This window comes from Sebastes fasciatus, chromosome 13 (genome assembly GCF_043250625.1).
Source record: "Sebastes fasciatus isolate fSebFas1 chromosome 13, fSebFas1.pri, whole genome shotgun sequence".
NCBI classification, from domain to species: domain Eukaryota; kingdom Metazoa; phylum Chordata; class Actinopteri; order Perciformes; family Sebastidae; genus Sebastes; species Sebastes fasciatus.
The window spans coordinates 29,017,660-29,039,011 of record NC_133807.1 but is presented as its reverse complement, the minus strand read 5'-3'; the positions used below and the strand labels follow the sequence as shown (position 1 = coordinate 29,039,011).

Genomic DNA, 21,352 nt, shown 5'->3' with positions numbered 1-21,352 from the left:
AAACAACAGATAATCTATCACTAACAATACATTGTTTTGGATCCATTATATTTTAAAGCCAAGAAATGTTTCCACCTCTGTTTAGACAGAAGACCAAACAACACATGTTCATTCTGATGAGCATTTATTCAAAGCTGCATTACAAACGTACAACATTGTGCTCTTTGAAAAATGTAACAGCAAACATAAACATGCAACAGTTATTTGGTAGTGCATTTCTTTTGTAGGCATGTGCATCAGATATCTGCAGACATACACAGGCTGAAAAACAGAATATAAATAGTGCATGGCTTATTTGGATGAGTCAACATTGTTCGCCATTTCAAGATTTGTGTGTAGTGCAAATGTAGAATAAAATAATGTCTTGTATATGACTATTAAGGCAAGATTAGTATATCCATGTAGATGCTTTATACTTGTATAAAATGTCTACAAATATAGCGATAATGACTCTAGAAAAATATGTAGTAACAATAGACATTCATTTAGACATTCAGTAACCGTCAGGGAGTCTTTGTGCTTAGAGAATCAGTTACATACAGTACAGTAAGCTGCATTCAAGGGTCGGAATCCTCTGAATCCCGCCGAACTTCAGTAGTGCTGATGATTTAAGGTGATTTTGAGCTGTTCCGTGTGAAAGTTGACCATCGAGAGAGAAGAAGAAGAATCGAGCTACTGCGTTTCCTTCAGTTTTGAAGTTTCATATTCACTCTCCTCCTCCTGGACTTTACCTTGCTGGTAGAAATGAAGGACAACAGAGAAGAAAAATAAATACAGTGTGGAAACAATGTCACAGATTTTAATATTGAAATGCACTCTGTTTGATTTGCACTGAAATTGCACCTTTATTTTGCTTTTTTAAAATTATATTTATTATTACTATTATTTATTATTATTATTATTATTATTATTATTATTTTATTTAAGCCTATTTAAACATGTTATTTGTATTTATTTATTTATTCTATACACTTTTATTCTTCCTAACTGTGTCTTTTTAAACTTCTTTATGTTAAAAGAAGTTTTAGGCACTTTTATTTCTCTTCTCTTGTCTTTAACCTTTTTTTAACCTTCACGATGTAAAGCACCTTGAGCTGCCTCTGTGTATGAAATGTGCCACATAAATAAACTTGCCTCGCCTATGAATTACCGTTTTACAATAGAGGATGACTAAACTTCATTGATTTTATTGTATCACTGACGTTTCAGTAAATATTACCCCAGTGGTTCCCAAACTTCCCAAAGCTTCCCAAAGCTCTAAGCTGACACAATTTAGACCACGGACCCCCATTTGATAAGATTTTGTCCCCAGGGTCCCCCATCTGATACGGTTTTTGCTTTTAGATGTTTTATTACAGAAAGTGTATGAAACCCATGACCACAATAGACAATAAAATCATGTGTGCTTTCATCTATTTCTTTTCAAAAATACACTCTGAATCCCTGGTGTGCATTCACCAAACACCTCTTGCTGATTCTACAGTACATTACCTTTATCAGATGCGGGTAATAGCGGATGCGGATGTTGGACATGGTGATATAAAGCACATTTAAGATGACTGAAACCATGACAGAGAAGAGGGCGATGCCAGAGAGCACACTCAGCAGGGTCAACCCTCCTACAAACAACAGGAACACTGACACACACAGAGAAATAACACATTTTTGGTTAATAAAAAGTACAGTCAGATGAGTTCATTTCAGCTTTTAGGAGATAGGAAACATGTTTTTGACATGATTACACTTACCTTCAAAGAAAACCAAACCTACTGCCGACATAATAAAGGTCACAAGAGCAAAAGAGAGGAAAAGTCCGACAGGGATTGCAGACATGAAGCCGAACACCAACAATGTGAGGGCGAGGAAAGGGTGGCTGCTCAGGTACTGCCCCATTCTGGTGCTCATCACCTGTGCTACCTGTTAAACAGAGAAAGACATAAAGCAGCTGTCATTTACAGATTTGCTTATGGAAAAGCAAACATATTTTTTGACAGATGCAGGTGTTTAGTTTTGTGTTACCTTGGGGTCATCATAAAAGCTGTTCAACATTGTGTTCCAACGTCCCCACAGCTGCTGGAGGTCAGTCACACCGTTGTTGCTGCTGCTGTGCTGCATCTCCTTTGGCATCTACGCAGACAGCAGGACATGAAGAAAACTGAGTCAGCCTGACAGCTAGTTGGTGCATTTCTTCTTTTAAAATCAAAGTTTAGACTCAAGGATTCAAGTGAGCAACAGTGACTGTAACAGAAGACAAGCCTTAACTAAACAGCTGTACTGTAAAACACCATAAATGAACATTTCTGAAATCAAAGTTAACAAACCTGAGCAATGTAGTAAACCCGGTTTGGCTCTCAGCTCACAACATATGAATCTGTGTCCGGGAGTTGCCTCCTACACTCCAACAGTATAGCAACACCCTTTTCAGAAACACACCTTCTTCTTCTTCTTCCTCCTCCTACTCCTCCTCCTTCTTCCTCTTCTGGATTCCTGGTAGAGAGACTCTAAAAGGCTTGTGGGTATTGTTGCTGCCATCTACTGTTCACCAAATATGATTCAGCACAAGACTGGGAGCTTTACTCTGCAAAGGAATTGCTTCAGTGTTGTTATATATCATATTCAAGTTAAGTATTTTCTAAATTATTGGGAAAGAAATTAACGCCTTCTTTAATTGCAATTTGGTGAGGAAAAACTGTCATGGCCATTTTCAAAGGGGTCCCTTGACCTCTGACCTCAAGATATGTGAATGAAAATGGGTTCTATGGATACCCACGAGTCTCCCCTTTATAGACATGCCTACTTTATGATAATCACATGCAGTTTGGGGCAAGTCATAGTCAAGTCAGCACACTGACACACTGACAGCTGTTGTTGCCTGTTGGGCTGCATATAGTAGGATAGTTTTAGTCAATTAAGAATTTTTGAGTTTTAAGTCATCAATCATGGTCAAATATGTTTTAAAATCAGTATTTTAAAATTAAAAGGAGGGTATTATTTTAAGCCATATCATTTTATGTATATAATATTTTACTCAGATAATAATCAAATTAATTATGTAAATCTCATCAGCCGATGAGCGGCTGGAGACTGTCAATCTGATCTGGCAACACTGCCTGTGCGTGTGTCCCACGCATATAACGCATCCAATCTACAATCATCCAATCTACTTCAAGCACACTGCGGATGTGCAGTATCCGGGTTCTGCAGACTGAATCCAGCATGTCGGGTCCACAGCCGGCTTTTCACTTTTACTGTTGGATGCTGGATAAACTAATGTTACAACTGAACTCTTCTTCGTCAACACGAGCAGATAACTGGAATCAGAATCAAACTAGTGTGTTTCATCGCTGGTTCAGACTGTGAGTAAACCAACATGGCTGTGTTTTGTTTTCCCCCATGAGTAAGACTACTTCCTGTTTGTATGACTTGAACTTATAACACTAATAATGTTACCGCCAGCAAAACAGGCTACCTCCGTAAATTAAATCCATGCTCTACTTTATAACAGCAGTGGTTATGTCAAAGCAACACCTATTGGGGAATTATGGCTGTTAAATGTATTTATATCACAGATGTTTCTGACTAGGAGTCACCTCCACCTGTCAGGGTGGATTTAGTGATTTGGGGGCCACAGGTAAACGTTGTCTTACTTTATTTTTCACCCTTTGTTTTACTGCCCACTGAGCAAAGACACGTCCAAAAGACATCCAATTGAGGAGCCAGAATTAAAGTTTTTGCGACGTCTTTTTTAAACGTCTTTTTAACGTTCAACTATTGATGTCAACCTTAGTTGCGTCCAAAAGGGGTCCTAGTCAGACGTCTAGATAGTGAACCCATTTTGCACGTCCACAGACGTCCAACAAGGCCCCCTAACCACACGTTCAAACATTGAACCCAACTTGCACGTCCACCAGACGTATAAAAGTGGGTCTGGACTGACGAACGTTATACAGACATGATCTGAACGTCTTCCTGACGTCACATGTTTGCTGGTTGGGATTGTTGGTATTGTCAGTGGTAGAAGAAGTAGGCTACTTAAATCTTTTTTTGTGATGTAAAACTATTAAAAATTAATTGTAAACATGTATATAAATGTCGAAATAAATCTTTAGCTGTGAGGGGCCTTTAGCTGGGGGCACTGGGGAGTTGCCAACATCGCCTAATGGTGAAGTCTGCCCCATAGGCCAAGCAATGGGCACTGCACAGTAGTTGAATTAATGGCGAACACACAACCTTGACATCAGTATAATCGTAATTTATATGCACAGCTCATTATTAGTGTGATTATAAGAAATAACAGCACCATCAGTATTGGTAATAGTTGCAATTATAAAGAGCTGTTTTCTGATGCGGAGACTTCCTGCTACAGATCATAACAGTGCCAAGATAGCATCCACATATCTTCTCCGGCATATTACTCATTGTCATTTAAGGACCTCTGTCCACTAATTATGAAGGATGTCATGGCCTGCCTTCTCTGCTTCTGCCTAATTACGCCATAAACCACCAATCGTCTTTATCGGACAGGTGATGAATTATCAAATGATTAGTTTGTGGGTTAAAGGAGGCCGTCTTTCTCTCTCTTATCTTCTCTCAGGTGACTAAAATTGGGGCGACTTTTAGCCACGGATTAAGAATACTTTTCTGAATGTCCCTTATATTCAGATTACAAACATGAGGGAAATCACAGCAGTATTTCTCCAGCGATCCAGTAGAGGGGGTTCACAGCTGTCACACTGAAACTGCTCCTTAAAAATAATGACCACACTTTCATCCCATCTGATCTGTGCTGCTATTAGATGGCGACCGCCAGATTTCTCCGTGAGGCTGATCAGAATGTTAAATGACTGAACTTCACCACCGCCGCCGATTACTCCTTCAATCAAAGATATGAGTTGCCACGGCCACCCACAAATTAAGTTTAGCCCCTAGAGTTTTGGATGGCATTAGATGTATGTGGGCACATAACTCCGATGGAAACTGTGGTCTGTGTTGACCCTAAGAGACACCCCCGGGACCGCTGATGATAACTTACTGTATTTGGAGCCTTTATAGCTGCGGGCCGTACTAATTAATCACTCTCTTTTTGTATTGAGTACAGAGGAATGATTTGGTAAGAGAGAGACTGCATCCACCGCTCTCCAGACTGCTAAACACAGTGAACTCAGTGAACCAAGGCTGGTGAGTGTGCAGTTTGTGTATTTATGCACACAAGACAAGGAATTCCCAATTTCTGCTGTCCTGTTTTTTTTTTTACTCCAGGCTATTACTTTTATGACTCTCTCACATCATATTACACCTCATTTCCCCACTTGTCTGTCCTGTACTCTTACCGCCTGCTTGCTGCCATGCTTAACCACACATCGACCTGGATGTTCAACTCAGCTTTTTAGGCTTTATCTTCTGTCACAGCTGGAAAACATCTGGGAGAGCAAACTGCCGGTGGCCAAACAGTCAATAGTTGTACTGATCTGCTCCATACTACTTACTAATTGTATGTCTATTTAAAAATGATGATTGACTGCATTTGGAGTTATTGTAGTGGTTCACACTTTTTGGTTTGTGACCCCTTTAACTAAAACAATGTCTACCTGCAACTCCTCATCATAGGTTGTATACAGTAAGTCTTGCAGTTGCAAGCAGTTCCCTATTTTTTAGTCTCGAAGAATTAAAATTATTCAGTAATTTACAAGAAAAAAAGAGCAAAGTGTAAATAAATAATCATAACTGTGTTTAATATAATATGTATTTGTTTGTGATTTCCTCTTCTGTTAAGGCCCAGACACACCAAACCGACATCAGAGAACTAGTAGAGACAAAGACCGCCTGTTGCGTCGCCTCACGTTGCCCGAAAAAGTTGCACTTGAACACACCGCAAAGACTACAGCCGACGGCCAACTACCACATACATCCTGCGCCTGCGTGAGATGAAATAACTCTCCACACCAGCAGGCGGCGATCGTCTGTATTTGTCATTCAAAAATGGAAACCAGAAGACAGAGGAAGGCGTATATACGAGCCGTTGTTATGATACGTACATGACGACCATTTTCACACCACTCTCACTCACCACTTAGCTTCATTCCAGATGTCGTTGTGAAAATATCCGTGTATTGGAACGATCAGATGAGATGAAGATGAAAGATGAGAAGAGTTGTGTTTTTCCTCTTGACTTTACTTGTTTGCTTGCTTTCATCACATCCGTTTCTCCTCTCGTGCACTGGTTCTTTTAATCTGAACAGCCAATCAGAGTGATTTCTCTCATCATCGGGCTCTGCCGCCGATTCAACATGCTGAGTCGGCCTGAAAAACCTCAGACATGGCCAGACTACAGCTGACGGTGCGGGACACACCGCAAAAACTAGGGCAGCAGACGCTCACTGACGGCCCAAAATTGGCCTAGTGTGTCAGGGCCGGTCTAGACCATACTCTATAATTTAGAGACCCAACAAGAGATCCCCCATTAGCATGCACTTGGTGTCAGTGCCGAGAAAAAACTCCCCTTTAACAGGTAGAAACCTTGGGCAGAACCCGGCCATCTGCCTCGACCGGTTGGATATAAAGTATGTACATAGTATACATACTTTACTGTTTAACAAAAGATTTAATTCTATGTTTTCCCAGCTCTTTCCGAGCTGTCTCCTCATCACCATTTCATTTCATTATTTTTTGGGGCAGCTGTGAGTAGCTCCTTCATTTCCTTCGTGCATTGTCTTGTGGACAATAACGTACAACAACAAAAAAATCATTATTTATATGTAGTATGGATTTGGGGCACAGCTTTTGTCCAGAAAATTAAAGACCAGCTGTTAAAGAGAGTGAGATTTTTAATTTGATTCTCCGAGGTACATGATAAAATAAAATGTTACTAGATCTTCCACAACGAGACGACACGAGGCAGAGGAGGAGTTACCCGGCCCGGAGGAAGCCCGGGGCCCACGTCTGGAGCCAGGCCCAGACGGAGGGCCCGTCAACGAGCGTCTGGTGGCCGGGCTTGCCACGGAGCCCGGCCGGGGATACCCCGAAAAAGGAACGTGGCACCCCCCTCCTCTCCATCCTGTGGGCTCACCACCTGCGGGAAGAACCGCTTGGGTCGGGTGCGCTGCCACACGGGTGGCAGTGAAGGCCAGGGACCTCGACGGACTGGACCCGGGCGGCAGAGGCTGGCTCTGGGGACGTGGAACGTCACCTCTCTGTGGGGGAAGGAGCCGGAGCTTGTGCGGGAGGTGGAGCGCTACCAGTTGGATCTGGTAGGGCTTACCTCTACGCACAGCCTCGGTTCTGGAACCGTACTCTTGGATAGGGGTTGGACTCTATTCTTCTCTGGAGTTGCCCATGGTGTGAGGCGCCGGGCGGGTGTGGGGATACTCACAAATCCCCGGCTGAGTGCCGCTACGTTGGAGTTTACCCCGGTGGACGAGAGGGTCGCCTCCCTACGCCTTCGGGTTATGGGGGGGAAAACTCTGACTGTTGTTTGTGCGTATGCACCAAACAGCAGTTCGGAGTATTCGGCCTTCTTGGAGACCCTGAATGGAGTCCTGTATGGGGCTCCAGTAGGGGACTCCATAGTTCTCCTGGGAGACTTCAACGCGCACGTGGGCAACGATGGAGACACCTGGAGTGGCGTGATTGGGAGGAACGGCCTCCCTGATCTAAACCCGAGTGGTCGTTTGTTGTTGGACTTCTGTGCTAGTCATGGATTGTCCATAACGAACACCATGTTCGAACATAAGGATGCTCATAAGTGTACGTGGTACCAGAGCACCCTAGGCCGAAGGTCGATGATCGATTTTGTAATCGTATCATCTGATCTGAGGCCGCATGTTTTGGACACTCGGGTGAAGAGAGGGGCGGAGCTGTCAACTGATCACCATCTGGTGGTGAGTTGGGTCAGAGGGTGGGGGAAGACTCTGGACAGACCTGGTAAGCCCAAACGCGTAGTGAGGGTGAACTGGGAACGTCTGGAGGAGGCCCCTGTCCGAGAGATCTTCAACTCACACCTCCGGCGGAGCTTTTCTGGCATCCCTGTGGAGGTTGGGGGCATTGAACCCGAGTGGACGATGTTCAAAGCTTCCATTGCTGAAGCTGCGGCGGTGAGCTGTGGTTTTAAGGTCTTAGGTGCCTCAAGGGGCGGCAACCCTCGAACACCGTGGTGGACACCGGTGGTCAGGGAAGCCGTCCGACTGAAGAAGGAGGCCTTCCGGGATATGTTATCTCGGAGGTCTCCGGAGGCAGTTGCAGGGTACCGACGGGCCCGAAGAGCAGCAGCCACTGCCGTGACGGAGGCAAAGCAGCGGGTGTGGGAGGAGTTCGGAGCAGCCATGGAGAAGGACTTTCGGTCGGCACCAAAGTGCTTCTGGAAAACCATCCGGCACCTTAGGAGGGGGAAACGGGGAACCATCCAAGCTGTGTACAGTAAGGATGGGACACTGTTGACCTCAACTGAGGAGGTAATCGGGCGGTGGAAGGAGCACTTTGAGGAACTTCTGAATCCGACCAATACGCCCTCTATGGTAGAGGCAGAGCTGGAAGCTGATGGGGGACCATCATCAATTACCCTGGTGGAAGTCACTGAGGTAGTCAAACAACTCCACAGTGGCAAAGCCCCGGGGGTTGATGAGATCCGCCCAGAAATGCTGAAGGCTCTGGGTGGGGAGGGGCTGTCTTGGATGACACGTCTCTTCAACACCGCGTGGAAGTCGGTGACAGTGCCTAAGGAGTGGCAGACCGGGGTGGTGGTTCCCCTCTTCAAAAAGGGGGACCAGAGAGTGTGTGCCAATTACAGGGGTATCACACTGCTCAGCCTCCCTGGTAAAGTCTACTCCAAGGTGCTGGAAAGGAGGGTTCGGCCGATAGTCGAACCTCAGATCGAAGAGGAACAATGCGGATTCCGTCCTGGCCGTGGAACAACGGACCAGCTTTTCACTCTCGCAAGGATCCTGGAGGGGGCCTGGGAGTATGCCCATCCAGTCTACATGTGTTTTGTGGACTTGGAGAAGGCATATGACCGGGTCCCCCGGGAGATACTGTGGGGGGTGCTGCGGGAGTATGGGGTGAGGGGGGCACTTCTCAGGGCCATCCAATCCCTGTACGCCCAAAGCGAGAGCTGTGTTCGGATCCTCGGCAATAAGTCGGACTCGTTTCCGGTGGGGGTTGGCCTCCGCCAGGGCTGCGCTTTGTCACCAATCCTGTTCGTGATATTCATGGACAGGATATCGAGGCGTAGTCGGGTGGAGGAGGGTTTGCAGATCGGTGTGCTGAGGATCTCATCGCTGCTTTTTGCAGATGATGTGGTCCTGTTGGCATCATCGGTCTGCGACCTCCAGCACTCACTGGATCGGTTCGCAGCCGAGTGTGACGCAGTCGGGATGAGAATCAGCACCTCTAAATCTGAGGCCATGGTTCTCAGCAGGAAACCGGTGGTTTGCCTACTCCGGGTAGGGAATGAGTCCTTACCCCAAGTGAAGGAGTTTAAGTATCTCGGGGTCTTGTTCGCGAGTGAGGGGACGATGGAACGTGAGATTGGTCGGAGAATCGGAGCAGCAGGGGCGGTATTGCATTCGCTTTACCGCACCGTTGTGACGAAAAGAGAGCTGAGCCGGAAGGCAAAGCTCTCGATCTACCGTTCAATCTTCGTTCCTACTCTCACCTATGGTCATGAGGGTTGGGTCATGACCGAAAGAACGAGGTCGCGGGTGCAAGCGGCCGAAATGGGTTTCCTCAGGAGGGTGGCTGGCGTCTCCCTTAGAGATAGGGTAAGAAGCTCAGTCATCCGTGAGGGACTCGGAGTAGAGTCCTTGCTCCTTTGCGTCGAAAGGAGCCAGTTGAGGTGGTTCGGGCATCTAGCACGGATGCCTCCTGGGCGCCTCCCTTGGGAGGTGTTCCAGGCACGACCAGCTGGGAGGAGACCACGGGGAAGACCCAGGACTAGATGGAGAGATTATATCTCTACTCTGGCCTGGGAACGCCTCGGGATCCCCCAGTCAGAGCTGGTTAATGTGGCCCGGGAAAGGGAAGTTTGGGGTCCCCTGCTGGAGCTGTTGCCCCCGCGACCCGATCCCGGATAAGCGGTTGAAGATGGATGGATGGATGGATAGATCTTCCACAACTAAAACTATTATGGATTTTATTCAGATGACATCACGGCATCAAAAATGTATGAAAAAGAAAGTTCAAAACAATTTAATGTACCTGTGAAAGTGTTGTTATGCAATGCACTGCAACAGTGTTAACCTGGCTGAACTCAATATTATCTATCACTTCTTGAAGTAATCAATGTCAAGCAAATCAAATACGATCATCATTAGGTTGCATTAAGTTTGTACTTTAAAAAAGGCAACAACTGGTAAAAATATATTACTTGTTTTAATCTGAAACAGCACATACTCATTTGTAGCTCAACTATTAAACCAGAAAGTGTAAAATAATATAATCTGTTATTTTTCTCCATAAACCTCACATTAGAAAAATATTTTAACTTCATAAACGATGTGATTGCAGCTCACCAAACATGTTTAAAATATGCCACATATAATATTTTAAACTTTTCCTGTTGAACAAAGACGGAGAAGAGTTGTTTCATGGCTCCTCCCGAGACAAATGACTCCTGTGACAAAGCTCCTCTACTTGAGAGTAGATGAAAATTGAATGTTCTTAATGTGTCCCATATAGCTGTGGTGCAGAGATATATCTGAGTGTCTGAGAGCAAATCGACTGTACGATACGTCTGCTGGCATGTGGCGAGAGTCGCTCAACATATTGCAGCCGGGATGTGATTGATGGGCTGTCAGTAAATTCCAATTTGCATCCGCTGATTGTAAAAACTAATCACTGAGAGAGGAGGAGCGTAAAGTAGCCGGCAATCCCCTGTGGTTCCATGTTGACTGATGCATGTCCACCTATTGTTTGGCCTCTAAAATGATATCATATGTTGCATCATTGGCGTCTGTCCCTTACTGGAGAAAGGTCTTTCTCAGCGGGCAAATCCAGCCAATGTGGAAGTGCCCTAAACTTGCATTCTTTCTAACAGCCAGCAGGGGGCGACTCCTCTGGTTGCAAAAAGAAATCTGATTGTATAGAAGTCTATGAGAAAATGAGCCTACTTCTAACTTGATTTATTACCTCAGTCAACATTGTAAACATGAGTTTATGGTCTCAATCGCTAGTTTCAAGTCTTCTTCAATACAGCATGATGTTCATTTAGTAAATTATGGTCCCATTTAGAGGCAAATAGACCATAAAGCAGGGGATGCTTTAGGGCGTGGCTACATTGTGATTGACAGGTCGCTACCACGGCGATGTCCGTGTTTTCGTCTTTAACCTGTCTTTAAAAATGTCTTATTCAGCGTTCGGTTGTACTTAGCTTCGTCCTCTCGTGTCACTTCTGGTTGCAAATAACCAAGATGCCGACGGCCAAAATGCCAAACTCGAGGCTTCAAAACGGCAGTCCACAAACCAATGGGTGAGGTCACGGTGACTACGTCCACTTCTTATATACAGTCTATGGTATATCTGCAGTCTTGCAGGCTACACAATACGCACCCTGAGATAACTTCCGGGATTAACGTACTTATCTTAACCCAAGCCATGATGCTTTTCCTAAACCTAACCAAGTAACAAAATAGTTTTGATGGCTAAAAGTGCCTAAACCTAACTAAACTGAGACCGTTTTGAGGATGTGTCCTGTCGTACTGTGGACCCGCAGATACCTGCCTCATTGGCAAGCTGCAACACCTGCTGTGTTTCACGAGAAATTGAGAGGGACCTGGTGTTTCACTTGTCACACTCGATACCCACACCTATCCATCACGCTATCCATCTCTATCCACCTCCCCTCTCTCTCTCTCTCCCAGACCCGACTCTGTTCACCTCTCTTTGAAGATGCTGGGCCAACAGCTGGCCACAGGAGAACAAAATGTCTTTGGAGTCTGCCCTGTGTCAAATAGGATAGTCCTTATTGTCAGTGGTTGTCATTATGCCTAATGGATGGGGGTGGTGGGGGGGACTTTCGGTTCCTGTCTTCCTGACTGGGTAGAGCGAGAGGCTCAAAGGGAGCTCCCTGGAGGGTGGTAAAGGGCGTTGCGGAGGACGGAGTCAGAGCCCTTGTAAACCTCTATAAGCTCACTAACAACAGCAGCAGCAGCATCACTGCAGACATAGTACAGAGTACACTTAGTAGGATATACATAGTTCAAAATACAGAATTCTGAGAGATGTTGTATGTTTAAAGACAAAGTTTGCATTAGATGGGAAGATTACTGATCTCTGTGTGTAATAAGTACGACGCTAGCAGCTAGCTAACTTAGCTTAGCAGAGAGACGAGTTAATTGCGATTAATTTGCACGTCAATACGTTTTTTTTTAATTGTTGTTTTTGTCATGCATACTTTCACAAAGAACGCAAATATTATGCAGCATGAAAGAGGCATTTTCTCTTTGGAACAAGGTAGATTTTTCTGAGCTTTCGCACCGCGAATAAAGGCATCAACCAATCACGTTGTACGGAGCGGGTTGAGTTGCGCCTATAATTATAAAGACTGTAAAAGTCCGAACCGAGATGGCAAACTTAATTACTCCTCTTAGTCTTGCCAAAGGCAGCACAGACTAGATTCACACTTTCCTTTTTTACCTTTCACAATAAAAGTTCTAGAAATGTAATATTCCCAGGCGAGTTTTCGTGTTGTTTATTCGTTACGCCCCCCGTGTGTAAGGGCCTTTAACATGGAGGCCAAGGTAACAAAATCCACCTACCAGCACCTCTAAAGTGTACTGATTCACAAGTTGTATCTAGTTTGTTAATTTAATACAAAACCTTAGGATTAAAAACGACAATTCTCCGTTTTAACAGCTACTGGACTATTTCTTGGATGGGATTAGTTTCCTCCGCTGGTCGCCTGGCAACAGGTCCTAGCCAAGATATAGTCTAATTGTCGTTTTTACTTTTTACTGATTAAAGAAACAAGATACAAAATGTTAATTAGTGAGCAGATTTTGTTGCCTTAGGACAATGGTTTCCACTTGTTTCCAGTGTTCATGCTGAGCTCAGTTAGCGGCTACTGGCTTTAGCTTCATATTTACCTTACAGACCTGAGTGGTATCAACCTCCTCATCTACAACTGAATAAATATATTTTCCAAAATGTCAAACTATTCCTTTAAATGTCCCATATCATGCTCATTTTCATGTTCATACTTTATTTTCCTCATTCTGTCTGCTTGTATACCTGTCCTCTGTCTGAATCACTCAGTTTTAGTGCATTTAAACAGAATTGCGTTGCTAGGCAACAGCCTGGGTCCAAGTTTACATCCTGTCAGCTGATGTCATTCACATACACTGCAACAGGAAATAAACTGGGACACATTTAGAATATTTACGTTTAAAACTGTGAAATGGACTAAATATATTGTATATTTGTGACATCACAAACGGACAGAAATCCTGACAGCTTGTTTGAAAAGCACAGTTTCTGAATACGTTCTGTGTGTATTTCTCCAGGGATTGAGCAGTTTGATACTTTCACAGTATTTATACAGCACTTAAACCTGCTTTATAAAAAACAAAAAGACATCGAAAATCTCACTTTTTATAATTTATTAACCTTTAAGCAATAAATGCCCCCATATACTTACAAACAGTCATGATTTAGGAGCAATGTTGCTCCTTGCACATTGTACATCTCTGTTGATGAAGCCCAACAGCCAGGCTGTATTGTTGATCATCCACTTCATTATGGACACTGATTGAATTTTCAATATTCAATCAGCCTGTTTCCCACATTCAATCTTAATGAAGCAACACCGCCGCTGCAGTCAAACTTTTGATAACAAAGTAGTGTAGAAATGTTCAAAAGTTGGGTCAGTGGGTTTACAGCTTGAAAAAAAGAAAAATGGACCGGATCAGCAAAATGCTGTTGAGTTGTGTTGTTTCTACTGTACTCCTCATCAGATATGCATGCGGCTCCAGTGTTTTGATGGATTGCCGTTGCTGCCATTCGTTCTTGCATTTTGATGCACTGTTTGAGTTATGATTAGAGAGGGAGACGGCGAAAAGCCGAAGCAGGATTAGTGACAGCTCTTGAGAGAGGATAGAATAAAGAAGAGGAGGAGGAGGAGGAGGAGGAGGATGGAGAAGTCATCATTAATACCCCCTCATTTGTTTCACCTTTGTGGGAGTCTGACCCCGAGGAGACCTTTTGACTGGAGGAAGAGGAGGAGAGTACAGAGAGAGGATGAATAGGGGTGGCAACAAGAGGAGTTCCTCTGTCTCATTAAACCTGTGACCATCCTTTGGTGTTTTCCATCGCTTCACAATGTGTCCCTGAGGAAGGAAGGGAAAGCCTTTTCTGCCCGTTCTCTTTAATGTCAGCTGCTGGACTCGTTAAACCTTGCTTGATTTATTTTAAACCAAGGGGAGGAATTCATGCAGAAAAAGAGCTTTGGATCTTTCATATTTCATTTAGTTTTAATGGTTGCAGCAGAATGATCAAACTGGTCCTTCACCAAACAAGTCCTTTATGATGCAAACATTAACAAAATCGTCAGGTGCATGTGCATAATATCTCACCCGTACAATACTGCCGGCGTCAACTTCACAGGTGACCTTTTTGTGTCTGTATTTGTTTGGACTTGCAGATTGTTTGATGCTCTAACCACCCTGAATTAAACACTACTCCAACATCAAGGTGGTGTGGTTAGCTAGATGAAAGCAGAGGGGGCTGCACGGCGGGTAATACATGATTAAACATGCAGCCGGTATTCAGAAGCACAAGCAAGGCAGCTGGGGAGAAGGACTAGGTGTGATGAAAGGGGGGATTAGCATGGATTCATCATCTCTCTCTGTCACAGAGTGCCACATGAAGCGACTCTGCGATTGTCAGGAGAGGAGCTCGGCAGGTTTGTTAAAGTAGCACAAAGTGACAACAAATCACCAGTGCCTACAACATTTCAAATGATCAGCAATAGACTTATTGTGTGTAGTGTTTCACTGATTTACAAAAGTGTAAATATGATGCAATACAGCAAAATGAAATCGTATAAAGAAACTGATTGGACTGGAATTGATGTTTTAGGTCCTGACCCATTGGTTAGTAAGTAGCTTAAAATAAGAACTTCCTTAAAGGTACCCTGGGGAGTATTTTGACCACTAGTAGCGCTATTGAGCAGTGTTTTTCGAGTAGTGTGTGTGTGCATAAAGACGCGGGGACTTGATGCACATTACTGCCGCCGGTTTTGTGCTATTCTGCTGATCGACAGTTGGCGGCAGTTGTGCACAAAGAAGCATGGCATTACACCAACAAAAGCAAGAAAGACGAAGACTGCAAGCTAGCAAACATGGGCTGCGGTCGAAAAGTAATATTTTTCCCCGGTTGTCCACGTTAGGTCAGATAATCCTTTATTATATGTTGATGTAAAGTGTTACAGCAGAAGAAGGACTTGCTGTATGTCTCTTTCACACACCGCAGGTGAAGCAGCCAAATCTCATGGTAATTAGGTGATAATTAGCAAGTATCTTTGGAATTACTGCCTAATTACCCCAATATTTACCTAAAAAAATATCAGAAAATACTTTGTTTGGCTGTCTTGACTTGGGACTTGATTCTGGGCTTTTATTATTATCATTTTATATCTATTATAAACATTATTTAATAATTATATTCCGCTATTTCCCAATAAACAGTAATAAATAGCTGGCAATTTATTTAATACATTTCCAGGAAAATAATACAAAGTTAATTGATGTGCTTTATTTCCATGTTTGCTGATAAATAGATAATAATTAGCAAATAACTTCTTTGAGATTTCTTAAAAAAACTCACTGAATCACTATATTAGCTACCAGCTAAGGGCCCGATTTGAATATGCTATTTTAGCATATAATTATTAAGTCGTGTTTATGATAAAGTATTTTTTGATACATTTTGAGGTAAATATTGGGGTAATTTGGCAGCAATTCCAAGTAACTTTCCAATAGGTTACTTTCTAATTATCACCTAATTACCATTTAATTTGCGGACCTGTAAAATGAAGTGTTACCTAAAATAACTGTTCTAACTTGTGTGCTAAAGATATCTGATTTTTACATCATGAGTGAAATATTCAAACACAAATCTCAGACTCTTTCGTCAAATATAAATATTTGGGAACTTTGAGATCCCCTTTAGAAATGAACATAAAGTTCTGTGAGCTTGAACAACGTTTGAGTGGTTTGATAAGGAGATTTTACCAACCTGACGATACTTAACGCTGCTTGTTTGCCTGTGTCACTTTAACCCGAAGTGTCCCTGAATATAAAACTCCAGTTTAAGAACCACTTCGAAGCGTCATCATCCCCAGAGTATAATTTAGCAATTTTCCACCAGCTGCACTCAGAAAGAGGCTCAGGTGCGACACACTTGTGACTGTAATTTCTGCAGATCCAAATTGTTACTGATGTGTTTTACCGTGTCAGTCAATTATCTTTGCACGGCGAGACTTGTTTGAAAATCAATTGCTGGTAATTTTTCTGCCTTTTTTCTTCTGCGTGAAGAACTTGCACCTCGTCAGTTGAGTCACAAGACAGAGCGCTACCGTCTCTCCTGCCTGATTCTGTTTTATTTATTTATTTAGTTTTCCAATTCCAAACACTTAGTCCGACTATACAAAAGATGATAGCGGTTATTGCTCAGTAAAGAAGATGAGTTGAGTATTTTAGAGAGAGAGCCGGCGGCGGTCATAGACACAGACACCTACATCACAGACAGATACGGGGCGGAAGCAATAACACTATAATGTAATCTAGTAGAACAGCTCTGCAATGAATTCAACCTTTGGGAAGAAAATATCAGGAACACCAATGTGCTGCCTATGTGCTAGGAAGTATAATGCAGTCTAGTACAACAGAGCCACACATGTGAACATTACCATGCAGTCAGTAGTCGTTGTTGCATGGTCATTTTACTGCTGTTATTGTGTCCACCCTCTTGTAGATAAACTGTATTTTACATTAGCAATTTATGATCCAAGCACTTTAAAAGCTCCTCATAGTTCCTCCTCAAGGTTAAATGACCAGGGTGTAACATTTCAGGGGATCTATTAGCAGAAATGGATTCATAACTATGTTTTCATTAGTGTATAATCATCTGAAACTAAGACTTGTTGTGTTTTCGTTAACTTAGAATGAGCCCTTATCTACATAGGGAGCGGGTCCTCTTCACGGAGTCCGACATGTTGCTCCGCCATGTTTCTACAGTAGCCCAGAATGGACAAACCAAAAACTAGCTCTAGAGAGAGACTTTCATGTTTTTTACGTTACCTGAAGGCCACTGTAGTTCTCCGACACATTTGTGAAGCTGCTGTAACGTGAGCCGCAGAGTGCAAAACCGTGGTACCACCAGCCGCCATCTGACTTCTTCCGACGGCAAACGGCGTTGCTACGGTTTTGCACTCGGCAGCTCACGTTTACCGTCTTGGAAAGGGAGGAGTGAGCGCAGGGGTGCTCAGTTGGTTGCAATCTGCAAACACGCAACTAGATGTCGTCAAATCCTACATGTTGTACCTTTTAAGTGGACGTGTGTGCACCATTAAAAACTGAGTTTACAGTCGAGATGAAATGAAAAATGCCTTTTTAACCCTTTTAGATCACCTCCTGGTTATATTGTGCAACTATTTAACAATATATGCAAAAGGATTCTTTGTATTTCTATATCAAAATCCAATCATCTTTTCTTCCTGTAAAACAAAACATGACGTGTGCTTATACGTAAACTAGTACCAACCAATTTCAACCAATAATATCATGACATCCATCCAGCAATGTATCTGCAACTTTTAGCGACAGTATCATGCTACATTCTAAGCACGTCCACTTTTTAGCGGTCCAGTCAAATGCAAAAGATTTTATTTAAATCCCTCTTGTAACTTTACACCGCTCAAATATTCAGTTTCACTGTGAAATACGTCGCAGTGCAGAAGCTAAAGATGCTCTAACTCCTGTTTCACTGGGACTTTAAGTGGAAAAAGCACAAAGTGTTTCACGTAGAACTGTAATGCAGTAAAGACTGCCAGAGCAAATTATTTTGCCCGGCGTATAAATGGTAATCATAATAATCCTGGAACTTTATTTGAATCCATAAAAATGTCTTAGAAACCGGCTGCCTTCTGCTCGGGCTTTATAAGTTCTGTGTTAAAACTCCATTAAGCAAATTTATGGCATTACAGTAGCATCAAATCAAATGACTCAGTGTAGTGTGAGAGGGTTTTGTTATCACACTAAGAACCGGGAGCCAGGTCTAGAGGTCTTTATGGGCCAGGTTTGCAGCTTCTTGAGGGTAAATGCCAAGCGTCAGAGGTATCAAGCAGACAAGAGCTCTTTTTTTTAAGCATAGCACGTAGACATCTTTGCTGAAATTACATCCTTACAGCTGGCCGGTGCCACTGGGCAGCGATCCAACCCAATCCTCCTTGATCTCAGTGCTGCTTGTGATACCATCGATCGCTCAGATCTCATTCAACGCCTAAAGGATCTTTTTTTTTTAGCGGGAAAACAACTCACATAGGGGAAGAAAACCTACTGTTAAAATGTAGCTAGATGACTTAAAGGTGCTAAATTGATATTCAGAGCATTAATACAGCAGCAAACAACTATTTGCTATGTGAAGATATAGAGGAGTAATGTCTACGTGAGCAGAGAATTAAGTCTCTCTCCCTCTGTGTGTGTGTTGTAATCAGAGCTTCATCGCCGGGGCGGCTGCGCGTGCATTTTAGTGCATGTTCGTGCATGTGAGCGTGCCACACTGGGGTAGTGTCTAGAAGGAAACCAGCAAACTGGGGAAACTCTTGCGAGATTCTTAAGGTTAGGCATTGACCTCGAATAGTTAGGTTTACGATAGGTCGTCGGGCAGTGAGTCTCGTGAGAATTTTGGCACATTTTTGCAGATCCCCGATCAGATTTCGCAATTTGCAGGTTCCCTTCTAGACACGACCGCCCCCCACTGGCTACACAGCTGTCGCTCTGCACTGCTCTCATACAGCGGTTACAGCTGATAACACCACCCCGATCACCGGTGCCGCCGGGGTAGCGTAGCATCCACCCTCCGGTTGCCCTCAGGTAAACATTGTATTTAGCTCCTTTAACTATCACCCTACGTTTAAAGAAGATAGGATATTTTCTTTAAAAGAACAAGCTCTTTTTCACAGCAGACATTTTGACTTGTCATAGTAGGAAAATCATACGTGTTACTAATAACATTAATGATGGATATGGCACAATATATATGACAGCGAGCCAGCATGAACACCAAGACCCTGAAACTGAAGCAGTTAAATGGAATTCAGCCATTATTAATTTTATTCTTTAAAATTTGACAACCCCTAATTAACAACCTTGCAGCTTGGAGTTAGAAGACAATGTATATTTTATGCCTTTGCAATATTTCACAGTATCACATTATGATAATATAAGTGAAAGATGGACAGGGAACATTTGTAAAATAGGGTGACAGGATGTGATTATTTCAATTTTTGCCCTCACTTACTGTTTGAATGTCAGTGGATATACATTTAAAACACGTCCTTTGACATATTTTAAATTGAGCAGCAACAGTAGATGTGAGTACGCTGCTCAATGGAAACATATACCACAAAAAGAACAGTTCTGCTTGTCCCTACATTGCATGATTCATAGTCCCTGCTTTGGTTTATTGGCAGACATATATAATAAATAGCCTTGACATAGATTTGTCCTTCTCTTGCGGCGCTCAGAGAATGAAATGTTTTTTTCTCACCTTTTTTTCACTCGTTTTTTTTTCTGCTTTTTTCCTTGACTCTACGATGCACACGCCAGCCTGAGGTCCAAATAAATAAATAAATAAACCATTGCATATGCACACACTCGCAATCAGCAGCAGCCCAATCACAGCAGCAGCAGACAGACTCATCCATCTTTATCACTGCAGCACTCACACTCGGAACACACTTAGCACACACACTTTCTTTTCACCCTGTCCTTCCATCTTTCTGTCTTCATCCTCTCATTTTCATTCTGTTTCTCTCCTCGTCTGTTGCATACGCTTCACATGAGAAGCGCTTTAGGGCTGACAGGACATTTATCAGACAGACCCACTTTATATCACGCTATAGATGTATAGTGCAGCGACCTCCGCTTATATATATAGTGAGGTGATTTATTGAAGGAGGCCAGTTGCAGGTTGTCTAAGTGAAAGAGACACGGTGATCCTTTTAGTTGCAGCTGCTGATAGTTTATGCAGAGATATGACAGTTAACAGCGAGCCGTATTTTGGCAGGAGTGTTTTTGTGGTGTTAATTGTGTTGTCGTGAGCTCTGCTGCGTCTTGACAACTGGTTGGTAGACTGTGAACGTGAGCAAGACAGTGATTGGCTGGCTGCGCCTGTTGATGTAACCAGGGGGAGTTTGAAAGCTGACACACTGGTGTTGCTTTAACTTCAACCAGAGGTGATTATAGGCGGATAAAATCTTTGTGTGTGCGTTCTCATGTACGCTTCTCACTTATCTTGACAGGGACAAACTGTCGGCTGAGTCAACGCTGCTGTCGAGTCTTTAATTAGTGACACACACACATACGGCTGAATCTCTCTGAGCTTGTGATTATCACCTGGATTGTTACAGTTGAGCTGCTAGTGCTGTGCATCAACAAATCCCTGTTTATCACTGCTTTGCACAGTGAATTATTACAAAACTGGTATCACACACGCTGTGACCACACAGCAGCGAACTGATGGACATAGCCAGCGCTGCTGTGAGGGCTCTGCAGTGTGTTTAGGATGCTTAAAAGTCAGGTCACGGTGCACATGTTGATTCTCAGTGATCATCTATCGACACTCATCTTCTGCTGGAAAACTCACAGATGGTGGCAAATACCCTGGCGTGTAGCTCACATCATTTTAATGCTGTGCAAACAGTTGGATTTGGGTCAGTTTTTGAAATGTCAACAAGGAAGAGAGAAACTCTGTCTAAGATGTGAGGTCATATGAATATTTAGTTCAGCTGTGGTCACTGCGGCCCCGTTCAGACCTGGCATTAACATGCGTCCTCCGCGATCCGATCACAAGTGGACACCTCTGAGTATGTCTGTTCACACCTGGCACATGCATCTTGAGTGACCACTTGTGAAGCAAGCATCTACTGTTGTGGAAGAAGACAGCAGTAAAACAGATTTTAGCCACCTTAAAGAAAGGCCCAACTTAAAAAAATCAATATCCGTTTAAGTGTATGCTATATTTAGAATATTTTTTCCGGTTTACCTTGCCGTCAGACAGCCCTTTCCAACGTGGAACTGAAGCTGTTGTATCTATCTATGCTCTCGCCACAGCCACCAGACTCCATTGGAAAAACCTGTAATTT

The 21,352-nt window shown here is 43.3% G+C and overlaps 1 protein-coding gene and 1 long non-coding RNA gene across 2 annotated transcripts; one reads left to right on the top strand and one right to left on the bottom strand.

Annotated features, from left to right (window-relative positions):
• Positions 1 to 107: 107 nt before the first annotated feature.
• LOC141781161 (lipid droplet assembly factor 1-like) lies at positions 108 to 2,476 on the bottom strand. The gene is made up of 5 exons (XM_074656698.1): positions 2,322 to 2,476; positions 2,020 to 2,127; positions 1,749 to 1,917; positions 1,492 to 1,637; positions 108 to 735 (listed from the first exon to the last, which is right to left on the bottom strand). Exons 2-5 carry the CDS (start codon positions 2,125 to 2,127, stop codon positions 673 to 675), a joined length of 486 nt encoding a protein of 161 aa, XP_074512799.1. The 5' UTR covers positions 2,322 to 2,476; the 3' UTR covers positions 108 to 672.
• A 518-nt stretch (positions 2,477 to 2,994) lies between these two features.
• Positions 2,995 to 6,437, top strand: LOC141781175 (uncharacterized). The gene is made up of 3 exons (XR_012596789.1): positions 2,995 to 3,356; positions 5,099 to 5,178; positions 5,774 to 6,437. It is a non-coding gene; the product is annotated as an uncharacterized LOC141781175 (long non-coding RNA).
• Positions 6,438 to 21,352: the final 14,915 nt, after the last annotated feature.

Coding starts and splice junctions, on each gene's coding strand:
- LOC141781161 (XM_074656698.1), bottom strand. CDS start 2,127: ATGCCAAAGGAGATGCAGCACAGCAGCAGCAACAACGGTGTGACTGAC. Junction 1,918..2,019: donor GCTTTTATGATGACCCCAAG/GTAACACAAAAC, acceptor TCTGTTTAACAG/GTAGCACAGGTGATGAGCAC. Junction 736..1,491: donor ATTACCCGCATCTGATAAAG/GTAATGTACTGT, acceptor CATTTCTACCAG/CAAGGTAAAGTCCAGGAGGA.